This window comes from Pan troglodytes, chromosome 21, assembly GCF_028858775.2.
Source record: "Pan troglodytes isolate AG18354 chromosome 21, NHGRI_mPanTro3-v2.0_pri, whole genome shotgun sequence".
In the NCBI taxonomy this organism is placed as follows: domain Eukaryota; kingdom Metazoa; phylum Chordata; class Mammalia; order Primates; family Hominidae; genus Pan; species Pan troglodytes.
In genome coordinates this window covers 15,162,861-15,177,022 of record NC_072419.2, presented here as the reverse complement: position 1 = coordinate 15,177,022, position 14,162 = coordinate 15,162,861, and the positions used below count along the sequence as shown (strand labels likewise).

Here is a 14,162-nt window from a genome sequence, read left to right as displayed (position 1 = left end):
TTAGAATCTGTTTTTTCCGTATTAATTTATCCATCCAACTATCCATTCATATACAGCAAAATAAAGTATATGTCACACAGACAATGTTCATTGAACTGAAATCTCTCCAAGTATAAATGATACTATAGAAATAAATGGGTAACTTGGCTTATAAAGAGAGAAAGTAGATTCTGTTTACAACATACTTGGAAAGAGTAGTTTCTAAAGACATTAGAATATTAAAACTGGTTGGCATTTTATGCATCCCATTATAAGAATTAAAGTCAATATTACATAAGTGTTAGAAATAAATCCCTGCCAATAATCACTAATGACACAGAAACCAGGACAATCAAGACCATCCTGGTCAATATGGTGAAACCCCGTCTCTACTAAAAACACAAAAATTAGCTGGGCATGGTGACATGCGCCTGTAGTCCCAGCTATTCGGCAGGCTGAGGCAGGAGAATGGCTTGAACCCAGGAGGCAGAGGTTGAAGTGAGCCAAGTGGAGTGCAGGAGCCACTACCTGCACTCCAACCTGGCGACAGAGTGAGACTCCATCAAAAAAAAAAACAAGAAAGAGAGAGAAAGAAAAAGAAAGAAAGGAAAGAAAGGAAAGAAAGGAAAGAAGAAAGAAAGAAAGAAAGAAAGAAAGAAAGAAAGAAAGAAAGAAAGAAAGAAAAGAAAGAGAGAGAGAAAGAAAGAAAGGAAAGAAGAGAGGAAAGAAAGGAAAGAAGAAAGAAAGAAAGAAAAGAAAGAGAGAGAGAGAGAAAGAAAGAAAGAAAGAAAGAAAGAAAGAAAGAAAGAAAGAAAGAAAGAAAAGAAAGAAAAGAAAGGAAGGAAGGAAGGAAGGAAGGAAGGAAGGAAGGAAGGAACCAGGCCAACACATCTGGTGTAGCTCAGAAAATCACCAGAGCACTGAGGGTTAAAAAATTGTAGATCACAATACTTAGACAATGCACACTGACATGAAGTGACCCTGTAGTTGTGATGCATGACATGAGAAGCTCTGTAAGGCACATATATTATATGCAGAACTCAAAGTATTCTTAGATTCATATTCTCAACTCTTGAAGGAAGTTATATGAAGGAGAAGGACTATCACTAGTATTTTATAAACTATAAAAATGGAAAAAGAAAGCTCTTCTTTAAATATGTTCATTTCAGCATTCTTTCAATGACAATTGGATATTTCTAGAGAAAGCATTGCACTTGAATCCAGCGGTCCTAGATGTTCACAGCTTCTTGTTTGCTATATTATACCTGTTTTCTAGCTATTTTTGTAAGTATCTGAAAGGCTTGCTCCTAGTGAAATGGCAGCTCCTCAATGGGTGGGCCATATCTAATTTATCTTTCTAATCCGTAATTGAATAAATATTATTTGTTCTTACTTAATATTATTTTCATTATTATCTAAAATTTTTATTTTAAAGTGTTAGTTTTTCATTATTCTACATATTAACTGAGTAACTACTACATGGATTATGGTGGGCTAGGTGCTGCCCAGGGATTAAGAAGTTTAAAGAGGGCTGAAGATGTCTGTCCCCTAGGAGAGAGCTGGAAATGACACGGACTTAGAAGTGGCATAGGGATGAGGCTAAGAGAGAACGACTTGGGAGAAAGTGTTTAGATAAAATAGAATGTGGTTTTATTTGTATTTTGTTATGCAAAGAAACTATATCAAATGCCTTATTCTTTTTTTTTTTTTTTTTTTGAGATACAGTCTCACTCTGTCACCCAGGCTGGAGTGCAGTGGCAAATCTTGGCTCACTGCAACCTCCACCTCCTGGGTTCAAGCAATTCTCCTGCCTTAGCCTCCCAATTAGCTGGGATTACAGGTGCCCGCCACCACACCCGGCTAATTTTGTATTTTTAGTAGAGACAGGGTTTCACCATGTTGGCCAGGCTCATCTCAAACTCCTGACCTCAAGTGATCTGTCCGCCTCAGCCTCCCAAAGTGCTGGGATTATAGGCATGAGCCACCGTGCCCGGCCAAATGGCTTATTCTTTATGAAAAAAATCTCCATAATTCTTAAGTTGATGCCATTATTTAGAAGTATTTTAATTGCACTTATACTCGGCAGCTGAATTATTTTTAGGTGAAATTTTAACACATGCTAAATATGACAAAAATTCAGTCTTTTGCAGGCATTAGTATGATAGCTCAAGGATTCAGATCATGATGATAAGCTTTAGCGATTTCCATCCACCATACCTTGGCCACTTCTTCTTGGAAAGCCACGAGATTCAAATGGGAGATGTTCACGAGGTCAGGCCCATACACCACTGTGATCATGCGCTGCTCCAGGCGCCCGATGTTCCCCACATCCAAAAGTTCACGTAATTTGGGGTCCTGGATAATAAATATTGAAAATAATTAGTCTATAACTAGAGATTCCAACGTGATAGCATAACTTCAACTTCTGTTGAGTTAGAATGATTTCAAAACAAAGTTGCTTTTATTCTTACTAGAAAATTGTAGGAGTTTAAGGCTCCCATTCCACAAATGGCCTAGAGAGATGAAGCAACTTGCCCAGAGGTAATGGAGAGACAATTTCTGGCTCAAGACTATAGCCTGTAGTTAAGTGCTCTTTCTGTGATCCTATCACACATTTTTATGGGTCATGGTTCTCTATTTCCTTCAGTCATCCCATAAATTGTGTATTGCAATGAAAAATCTCTATTCTTCTCCTTAATTCCTGAATGCACTAAGACAAAGAAGGTGGTTATTCTGAAATTAAAATATGACAATGCCTACGTAGGACTAGGGAAGAAACACAGCCCTGGCTCTCAGCGTAGACCTGCTCCAACAGTCAGTACTGATGCAAAGAGACACAGAATTAGCGTGAGCAAAACCGTAGTGCCTGCCATGCATATGTTGATTTCAGTTCTGTCCTCGGAATGTACTGGGATTTGGACATAGGGAACTTCTGCAGTCTTTTTAGAGCAAGTTGCATTCTTTGGGTCATCATAAATGGAAATCCTTTGGAGATGTAGTCCTGCTGGGAAAGGGAGTTTTCCAAACATTCAAAGCTCAAAGTGAAACCTAAAATAGGGCTCAGTCAGCTTGGCTGAAGTTATTTCCTCCCATAGGACAGGCCCTGAAGGAAATGAGAAGTCCATGCAGAAAATTAGCATCAAATCAATCACTTAGCAAATTTGCTGGCCAGCTTCTGAGCCAGGAGTACACTTACATTCTTATTTATTTAGCTAAATACTGGGCCAACAGGTCCTGATTACTTAGACTGGCTATTCTGACCTCTTTTTGGAGGTTTTGATATACAGCATCCTTATGAAGAAATAGTAGATGTTTAAAAAAAAATCTAAATAGTAGATGTTTAAAAAAATAGTAGATGTTTAAATAAACCACACACAACCAAGAAAGAAAACAAACAAAACCTTTCCAGCTGAGTTACTTTACTTGGTGCCATTAATTCTCTCTTTAGTTAATAAAACTTTCTCTGTTTGGCTGCATGAAAAGTCACCTTTTCAGGAAAGTTATGAAGAAAGAAAATCCCATTTCAAAGCTCTGCCTAATATAACTGAAATCTCACTTTCACTAACAAGTTGAAACCTTATCAAGTACATCAAGCCTCCTAGAAAGATCAAATGCTATCACAAAAACATCAATTTGCATGACCCAGAAAAGGAGAGGTCTATATAAAAAGTTTTATTAAATAAACAATAATAGCAAAAAAGGGAAACATTTAGCACTCTACCATTAATGAAAGATTAAAGGAGAATGTTCGGGAAGAATGAATGTTTTGTGAAGGCTAATTAAACTTGATAACAAGGTGTTTTATGAATTGATTAATTGCATCAAAGTTTTTGAACACCATTGAGACAAGGTTCAAAGAGAAAACATATTAGTACTTGTAATTTTGTGGGGTTCTTTTTGGTATACTCAGAAGAGAAAAAGCATTCTCAGAAATCACCTGAAACTTGTAATTATAAATCACACGTTTTAAATCAGTGATTACAGAGTCCATCAATATATTTACTTCCACAGTCTTTAGTGGGAAAATATTTGGAGATGAATCGGATCTATACATTGGACCCTTTCTTTCCTTCCAGTGATAGCCACACAACTCATTCTCTGGCTTTTTTCTCCCCCAAGCATTTTTTGTTCAGTCTACACTATTTTACTGCCTAATTCTCATGTCCATTCAAAATATTTTTGCTCAAAACTTGATAAACAGATGATTGGTTAAAGATCGCCACCTCTCAGAATTGCAGACACTAGGTTTGGGGGTCAGGGATTCTCTTGAATCATCCTTAAGATAAAGGAACTCGAGGCAAGTAAAGACCACCCAGAGTAGGTGCTCAGAGTAGAAAACAATTCTGGAAAAGAGCTTCTGGGATTTCCACTAAGAATTTATAAGAAACATGACCAACTCTTTCTGAAATCTTTGTTTGAAAAGTTTCCCCAGTAATTGTTGCTCATATATCTTTTCTTTTCTTTTTTTTTTTTTTTTTGAGATGGAGTCTTGCTTTGTTGCTCAGGCTGGTGTGCAGTGGTGTGATCTCAGCTCACTGCAACCTCCACCTCCTGGGTTCAAGTGATTCTCCTGCCTCAGCCTCCCGAGTAGCTGGGACTATAGGGGTGTGCCACCACGCCCGGCTAAGTTTTGTATTTTTAGTGGAGACGGGGTTTCTCCATGTTGGCCAGGCTGATCTCGAACTCCTGACCTCAGCTAATGCACCTACCTCAGCCTCCCAAAGTGCTGGGATTACAGGTGTTTTATATTTTTTAAAAAGACTATTGGTCTTTATATAATTAGAAATTTATAATGAAGTATTTAGAAGTGATGTCTGGAATCAGGTGGATGAAACAGGCTGGTAAAATGATGCTGCTGATTGAATCTGAAGGGTAAGTATTTGAGGCCTCACCGCATGATTCTACATCTGGATGGTTAACATTTGGGGAAAAAAAATTAAAAAAGGTTTCTGTGTATGAACTAAAGGAACACTTAGATTTGAGAAACACTTACTCAGAAGAAACCACAATATTTTAAAACCATATAGTTCTGAATGTAAACAGAGAATTTAAAGTATGTAACAAGCCAAGTTTCTTACTAACGTCCTTTTTCGGTGATGGAGCACATTGATTTAAACTATGCTTTGCTTTCTTTTCCAGCACTGGTCATTTTATCTTTAAAACTGTATCTTTTCTTCATTTATTTCATTTTTATCAACACTAACCTTGATTATGTTAGAATTCTCCTTTAAGAAACAAGTTCACTCTTTATTTGACCAGTACTCAATAACGTATCTATTTTTGAATGCAGCTCTTTGTTGAGCATATTGATACGCAAGGGGTAGACCGAGAAAGACACCTGTACCTTCAAGTTGTCCTCAGTTGTTTTCAGACTTTCAGAGAATACACAAAGAGGGGATTGTCTGGAAGGACAAACTGGAAATGCATCAAGTTTTTAGAGGACTTTATAGGTAGAAGGAATTTGATGAAAACAGATGTGTAAAAAGTGGTTGTTTTCCAGAGTATGACATTCTCAGTTCTTGGGAAATGGGTGGCTGTGTTTCAGAAACAAACAAATAAAATCAAAATAGCAACAATAACACAAACTGATAGACAACTTGCATGCAAACCACCTTATCTCCCAAACCTATTCTACCAAGGAGCTTTATGTCTGAGTATTTCTTATAGACTCAACTTCCTAAGAAGTTTCCAGAGAAGGATTTACCTACTCAAGTAGGTAAATACCTGCAGAATATCCTAGATGTATCTCCACAGCTGAAATTAACCAGACCAACTCAGAATCCTGGCAGCTATAATTGAATTCCACTTTTAAAGTTAAATCTAGATCATTTCTGTTCCCATAAGTGCTACCAAATAAAGACTGTCTGACTAAGTAAATTCATTTTCTCTCAATCATCAGGATTTGTGATTAAATTACTTCATGTCTGTTGCAAAGAAAGTTGAGTTTTGCTCTTGTTAAAGCTCATGTTAATGATTCCCATTTTCAGGTAATTGGCCACTGAAGAAAGTAAAGACTGTTCTACATCTAAGAAGCAAGGACTCAATTACAGCATGTGTTACTGCATTATATCATTTAAAATATTCAAAATTAATAGAAGGAATAAACGCAGGCTAAAGGATGATTTAAAAAAAGAGTTAAATGCTGGTTTGAATCCTTACTTTTTAATATCACTTTTTAAAAAGGTTATTTTATTTGCATGCCAAGTATCTACAAAATAAAACATCTCTTCAAGACCTTTAGATTTTATTTTTGATACCAGAAACATTTTTGGTGCAGAAGATATACCTTACTCATTTTTTCATACTCATGAAATGTATCTTTATTGGATTGTAGGCTTATCCAATGATTTGTGTAAGTTAATTTGATTCCCTGCACTTAATGCAATATTCTCAATCTGAATTACAGTTATATGGATGGAACTCAAATCCATTCCTATCAATCATCAAGCATATAAGAGGCTTTCCAGTAGCACTCAGTACAACAGTTGGAAATGAAAGAGATGGATTCCTTATACTTCAGTGAGATTCGTGTGATTCAGCTTCACCGTGATAAAGCTACCTTTTCTTTGAAGGCAGAGCCGACTTGCTATGCTTTACTCAAATTTCATTGTAGAGGAAATATATAAATTTACGTCCAGGCTGGTTTCCCATCAAACCCTTGAATTCAACATTTGCATCTCAGAAAATAAAACACAGGCTAACAAATTCCCTTTGAATCAATGCTTATCCTCATACCTCTCATTTTCAAGGTTTCTTTCTTTTATATGTGAGTGTGATGAAGGATGTCACTGTGTTCACCAGGGCGTACCAGTGGCTTAGGCGGCTCACACAGCCAGCAAGCCTTTATAGAGGAAACACCTATCCACTTGCATCAATGATGGCTCTGAAATATGGTGCTGTGAATATTCTTCTAAATAGAGCAAAAGACTCGGAGGATGTTACTTGTTTAAGTATTTCTTTCCTGCAAGTAACAGATGGAAAATCTTTAAATATTTTTTAGCTATTTTTTTTAACTAGAGGGAGTAGAAGGAGAACAGACTGACTATGTCAAAGAAAAGCAACTATGGGTACATACTAGGAAAAAAAAGAGCTGGTAGAGGACTGCCCTTTCATATCCCGCAATGGCATTACCATAACAAGAGTATTCATATTTGTTTTGGGATGGAATAATGATGAATTTATAAAGTCACTGTATAAGTATAGAAAACTGTTGATGAAGAAGAGAAAATATAATTAGCTTAGCCATGCATCTTCATCTGAAATAAAGCAGTTTGAAGCTGTCAGGCTTGAATTGATTGAGCTAAAGTGAACACACTATTTAAGTCTAAAACAAAAAAAATTAGAAGAAACAGGAAGGCGATCATCCAGATAATATTCTCCTGGTTCACAAACAGAGAAGCTAAAAGTTCCCTGGAGTTCCCATGGAGCTAAAAGTTTGGTTGTTCTTGGAAGCGGTCAGAGAGAAGAGATAAATAAAGTTAAAGGAGCATCCCTAAATAGCATCCTAGATTTTCCTCATCTCCAGGAACAAGCTCAGGGTCTGGTTTAATGCAGTTTCGAGAGCTAGGAAGCAAGGAAAGATAAGGGGCTGCTGGAGGGCATTCAGGCAGGCTGACCATAGAAGAAGCAGAAAATGGGATTGAAATAAAGTATCCACAGTCCTTGGACCAAGAAAATTAGGCTCAGAATGTGGAGAGACAGCTTCAGAGCTGGGAAAATGCTGCTATTACCTATTTCAAAAAGTTGCACTGCCTGAGCTATTAGGTTGGTGCAAAAGTAATGGCAAAACCCCAATTACTTTTGCACCAATCTAATAGTTTCCCAGGTTGCAATACACACGCTTGGCAGACAGGATCTTTGTCTGGATGCCCCAGAAGCTGACCCAAGTCAAAGATCTGGGGACAAGTAATTTATTTTGGAGATGATTGCAGAAAGCACAATGAGGAGTGGGGAAGTAAGACAAGGAGGGAAGAAGGTCTTTAAAGACTGCGTTAATTAGCGGTTTACCATTTTGGGCAACTGAGGCTCAAAACACTAGTGCCATTTGGAGACAGAATGAAGAACACATCTTAGGATGTCCCTAAGTAGCCTGGAAACTGCAGCATTTATCTGTTCAGTCTCATCCATCACTGGTGGACAGTCATTCCTGGTGTGCTCTCTTGCATTTCCATAGCCGGAAAACATTCTTAGGACTATATGGGAACTCTCTTTAGGTAACCTCTGTGAGTGAGCCAATAGAATATCAATGGATTGAATACACCTGTTACAACATTAAAGAAGTGATTATAGGAAATAAGGAAATGTTATCTCAATATTGATTAATCTTCATGTATTCTATGGGATCTACAATTGAAAGAATTTCATCAGATAGGCTAACTAAGATTCTTTTTTTTTTTTTTTTTTTTTTTTTTTTTCTGAGGCAGAGTCTTGCTCTGTCACCAGGCTGGAATGCAGTGGCGTGATCTTGGCTCACTGCAACCTCTTCCTCCCTGGTTCAAGCGATTCTCCTGCCTCAGCCTCCCGAGTAGCTGGGACTACAGGCACGCGCCACCAACCACCCCCTAAATTTGTATTTTGAGTAGAGACGGGGTTTCACCATGTTGGCTAGGGTGGTCTCCATCTCTTGACCTCGTGATCCGCCTGCCTCGGCCTCCCAAAGTGCTGACTCTGTTCAGTTCTCTATAAAAATGATACATATAACAACAAGTTCTTCTAATTAGTGACTGTGTCAACTACCACACCAGCTGTTCTGTATCTTCTTCCACCTATTTAATCTGCAAACTAACACAGAGAAATAGCTATTGTTATTCCAGTTTCACATGAGGTGCTGAAAGATGAAGTAATTTGCTCAGTTTTATAAAATGGTGTAAAGGGAGATTTGAATCCAAGTACACCTGATGGTAAACTCTAAGCCCTCTCCATATCACACTGTGTTACAAAGTATATCCAATTTGATGCAGTTTATATAAAATAGTGCAAATAGTTCAATTGGCAGAATAAAACTTAAATAGCACTCATTCAAGTTACCTTGTTTAGCGATATTTTGGGCAGTTTGTTAAAAATATAAAATAATGCATATGAGAAATCAAAATAGGAAAGAAAGGTGGTCTCATGGAAGTGCTTGCCTTCCTAGGAAAGAGTCGAAGCTAAATGGTCAATTTTAGTCATCATTTGTACAATCATCCTTGCTGAAAATAAAAGTGCATGAACTATAGCAATTTGAAAACTAGTCAATGGAAAAAGTAGTTAGCTTTTTCCTCCTCATTGAGTCAGTATTTGTCAAACTTAAAAATTCTAAAGTATAGACAACTTTTCAGCCATGTTTTAAACTATCCCCCCAGTCTTTTTGACATATGCTACCACCTTTCTGCCAGCAAAATTTGTATGCACAGCCCTTACCACTGCAATGCATAAAAAATCCACATGCCCTGAGGGGTAATGGTGTGTGCAAAGCAGACAATTAGGATCCTATGTGCCTTCCTGTTTAAACCCCCGACAAAGCATGAAAAGCATTATATTCCCCTCAACTTTCATCCAAGGTCAATGCTTCTAGCTATCATAATGAGGCCTGTTTGTTAACAGAATGCACAGACACTTTTACAATGAGTCCGCAGCATCTCCCTAGTTGATGAGTTCTTTATTGGTGAGATTTAAGTTTTCCTATTTTGTAATGATATCTGCTTCCTTCCATGGTACTGTGCTACAGTTAGATGTGTCAAAGGGGCTTCTAAAACCTCAGAGCATAATTTAAAATCAAACATATCAAAAAAGGAGGAGACAATTTATTAATAATGACAAACACGATGTTCCCTTTGTTAAGAAAATCCATCATCTATGCTGTGAGCTTTTGACACATGGAGGAAAACAGCAGACAGCCTGTATTCTATTTCTTTTCTTTTCTTTTCTTTTCTTTTTTTTGGTGGGGGCAAGGGACAGAGTTTCTCTGTCACCCAGGCTGGAGTGCAGTGGTGCAATCTGAGTTCACTGCAGCCTCTACCTCCTGGGCTCATGCGATTCTTATGCCTCAGCCCCCAAATAGCCGGGACCACAGGTGCACACCACCAGACCTGGCTAATTTTTGTATTTTTAGTAGAGATGAGTTTTTGCTGCATTGGCCAGGCTGGTCTTAAACTCCTGGCCTCAAGTGATCTGTCCATCTCTGCCTCCCAGAATGCTAGGATTGCAAGTGTGAGCCACCGTGCCCGGCCAGACAGCCTGCATTCTGTCTGGCTTTGAGTTCTAGCTCTGTCGTTTGAAGAAATGTGACCTTAAAAAATTTTGTTAATCATTCTGTGCCTCAGTTTTCCAAACTGTGGGATGAGGATAATAGTAGTGTCCCCTTAAAAAGGTTACTATGGGAAATGAATGAATCATTATATGTTAAGAGCTGAGAGTCACACATAACAAGTTGTGAGTACTTGAAAAAAAATTAATAGCTGGTAGTATACTTAAAATAAGTAATCAATCATGTCAGTCACCACAAAAATATATTAATTCTTTATGTACATGTGACACATTAGAGTTTGCAGATTTGATTTTGATCACCACACTAATGCTGTAAGGTGACCAGGCATTGCTATTATCATCCACCTTGAGGGAAAACTAAGTTGAAGCTCAGGGAATACAAGTTGCCTAATTTTCAAAGCTAGTTAAATGGAAGAACCAGACACTGAAAAGTTCTACAAATGAAAATGAAACACAATATGGGGGGAACATACTGAATAATTTAATCTCTTAGAGAGACAAGAACATTTTAGTATATGTATGTATATCCATTTACTTACTTTGAGATTTGTCGATCAGTATGTATATTTGTGTGCACATTTAGGAATACATTCATAGTTTGTGTATACTCGACTACCTGTATTCTAAACATTTGCACTTTAATTTTGTTTTTCCCTTAATTCATTTTTCCATGGGAAGCTTAATTTAAAGAGTGCTAAAGGACAAGTCATTTCTAGATCTTTTCAGTTCCTGGTTCTTCCATTTAACTAGCTTTGTAAATTAGGCAACTCATATTCTCAAAGCTTTAACGATGATAATAGCAATGTCTGTTCACCTTATATCATTAGTGTGGTGATCAAAATTAAATCCTCAAACTCTAATGTATCACATGTACATAAAGAATTAATACATTTTTGTGGAGTCTGACATGATTACTTATTTTAAGAATGCTATGAAAAAATGCAGTGAAATAAATGTTAGCTGATACTTATCTTTTTCTTTTTTTCTTTTTCTTTTTTCTTTTTAGACAGAGTCTCGCTCTGTCGCCCAGGCTGGAGTGCTGTGGTGCAATCTTGGCTCACTGCAACCTCCGCCTCCCGGATTCAAGCAATTCTCCTGCCTCAGCCTCCTGAGTAGCTGGGATTACAGGCACATGCCACCACGCCCAGCTAATTTTTGTATTTTTGGTAGAGACGGGGTTTCACCATGTTGGTCAGGCTGGTCTCAAACTCCTGACCTCATGATCCATCTGCCTCAGCTTCCCAGGCATGAGCCACCGCACCTGGCCTCTTTTTCTTATTAAAATTATAAATGATTGTAGGAGTTAAAAGAAGCAAGAAAATTTCCCACCAGTTCACTACAGGTAACTGAAGGAGTTTGAAGTAAATGGGTAATTTATCTATAAAGCTAAATATAGATGTGAATACGTATTTGCTGAAAGTTATAAAAATATTCTAAGAGTAAATACTATTTGATTTTCAGATTTATTACCTTTGTTTTATTTATATACCTTTTGTGTTACTCTAGATACACATGGGTTAACTATATTCTGTAATACATAAAAATCAATAATATACCATCAGAAACACAGGGATATAAAGATCTTAACAATTCAAAGCCTTGATAAGGTTTGATGTCTACTTTTATAAGGAATAACTAGTTGCATTTAAATAAGCCCTGTCTTCAATATGCCTTTGTGTGTGTGTGTGCTTCTTTTGAGGTGAAAGTAAGAAAATGTCTTCTAAAATGCCTTACTATTGATCCATCAAAACACATTATACATGAAGACCAAAGTTGTCATCTCTAAGACCTCAATTTTCAATAAGAAAAAAATAGTCTTGTGAGTTATGTGATTGTGTCTACTGTTAGTTATGTTATGTGATTGTAAAAGCTATCACCAGAATTGTTACTGCAATTCTAACTTGTTTTTTTTTTTTCCCTTTTTGTGGAAAATGGGGTCTTACTGTGTTGCTCAGGCAGGGCTTGAACCACTGGGCTCAAGCTATCTTCCCACCTCTGCCTGCCTAAGGTGTTGGGATTACAGATGTGACACACTGCACCCAGCCAGTACAATTCTAAATAGGGAATAGAAAGGAAATTTAAGGAGTGTAAAGCTCTCTTAATTTTAAAAAAACTTTACAAAAAAGCAGTAAATATTCCCAGGACATTAGTCGCTTCTTTTAGTTGTTGGCCTGCACTGATTAATTTTTAGGCAATTATTTTTCCTTTTGTTCTCAAATCTCGTTCACTTTTTTCACATTTTTCTCTTCATCTCCCTCTTCGCAGCCATCATTTCTCTCCCCAACCAATATTTTCCCAGAGGATTTTAAAAATCCTTTGGAAACTGGGAAGTCAAGTGTTCTTGCATCTTCCTAAGAAGATATTTAATGCATGAAATATTTTGAAATGAATTATAATGCCACCCATTTTATATGAAGAGAATTCAAATCATCCTATTGTCAAGAATTAACTCAAATTATTACACTTCTTGACTCCTATAATTAATTTATTCAAATATTTTCTATATGGTTAATTTATACCAAACACTATCTTAGGTACTTAAAAAATAGCAGTATATGATATGGGATTAAAAAGATATATATATAGTCTTTTTTTCTCAAACGAGTCCCACCCAATATGTTTTTGTGAAATGTAGTTTAGAAGAAATGTGGTTTAGATGATTGGAAGATTCACAATTCCACTTCGACCTAAGATTTCCTAGTATTGCTAGGTAATTTCAACAATGAAGTACAAAAAGACAGATTACATTGGGCCATGAATTGGTTGCCTCTTGTGGTATGCCGGTAAATGTTCAACAACAGGCTTTTAACAAATCAAAACAAACAATAAATAACAAAACCAAAAAACCCAAAACAACAACAACAAAACCCTTCAAATCCCCGAATGTTAGCATTTACTGTTTTCCATGGTGTAAATACTCCCAACATAGCCAATTTCAAGCCACCCTGATGATCTCACTGAATTCAGAATTGAAAAAAAGATCAGCAGTAGCACACAATTTCACCATAGAGCTACAAGACTATCAATAGCCTCAAAATCATACTTAATCATAACATTTAATAAAATAATTAGAAAGTGATGAGTTTTGAGTATTCATTACCTGCATTTTTAGTATAATTTCTTTAGCTTTAAGTTTAAATTATTTAATTTATCATAATGGCTGTGTGTATCAATCTGTAGCAAATTTAGCAAACATTTAACAATTGGCTCTCATGAACTGGTACAAGCTGGCTTCAGCACACTGCCAGTTACATTTACAGGTGGTCTGTAAGTCTTAAAACTTAGTAGAAGGATGACTCTATGCTCCTGGGAAACAGGAAAAGGCCTCAGTTTGAACAGCATTGCTCCAAATCTCTTATTGGCATCAATTTTTAGCTCCCATCTGGCTTTCTTCTTCCCAGCAGGAGATTGCATCATGAATGCTTTCAAGATCTCTCTCCTTAGGCCTTCTCTGGGATACATAAATAGAATCCACTCTGAGTATTCCCCAAGAATAGTCCTGTTGGGCCTAGCCTCTTGGGCTCTATATCTCAGATACAAACTATTCTTGGGGAATACTGAGTGCAGTACATACAGTACAGTCCAACTCAAAGGGAAATGTAATTAGGATATTTCACTATAAAGTTTGATGACTTATGCAGCTTTCACCTCATGGGGGAATCTGTTTCTTTAGAGAGGCTCTGCTGTTGACCAATGCTCCAAGATTCTTTTGTAGAAGACTCAGCATTTTCCTTGTGCTTGGGGGCATCTGTCTCATGGTCTTTATTCATCCAGTAAACAAATATTTATTGAGCACCTACTATTTATCTGGCACTGTGCTAGTTAATGGAGCTACATCAGTGAACAAAAACAGATGCTTACACCCTGGTGGTGCTTACATTCTGGCAAGGAAACAGGCATTAAATTAATCAAACAGCCTCATTAATGTGTGCAAAAGA

At 37.0% G+C, this 14,162-nt stretch overlaps 1 protein-coding gene across 5 annotated transcripts in view; it reads right to left on the bottom strand.

Moving 5' to 3' along the window:
- The window catches only part of PLCB1 (phospholipase C beta 1), a 752,222-nt gene that overhangs the window by 253,304 nt on the left and 484,756 nt on the right, over positions 1-14,162 (bottom strand). For 4 of the 5 annotated variants that reach the window (XM_016937425.4, XM_016937426.4, XM_063803337.1 and 1 more), the window contains exon 4: positions 2,197-2,334. In XM_016937425.4, coding sequence (XP_016792914.1) covers positions 2,197-2,334 — 138 coding nt within the window. Of the gene's footprint in view, positions 1-2,196; positions 2,335-5,323; positions 5,345-14,162 lie in introns of those variants that run through there. The other variant, XM_016937429.4, reaches the window with a different exon arrangement.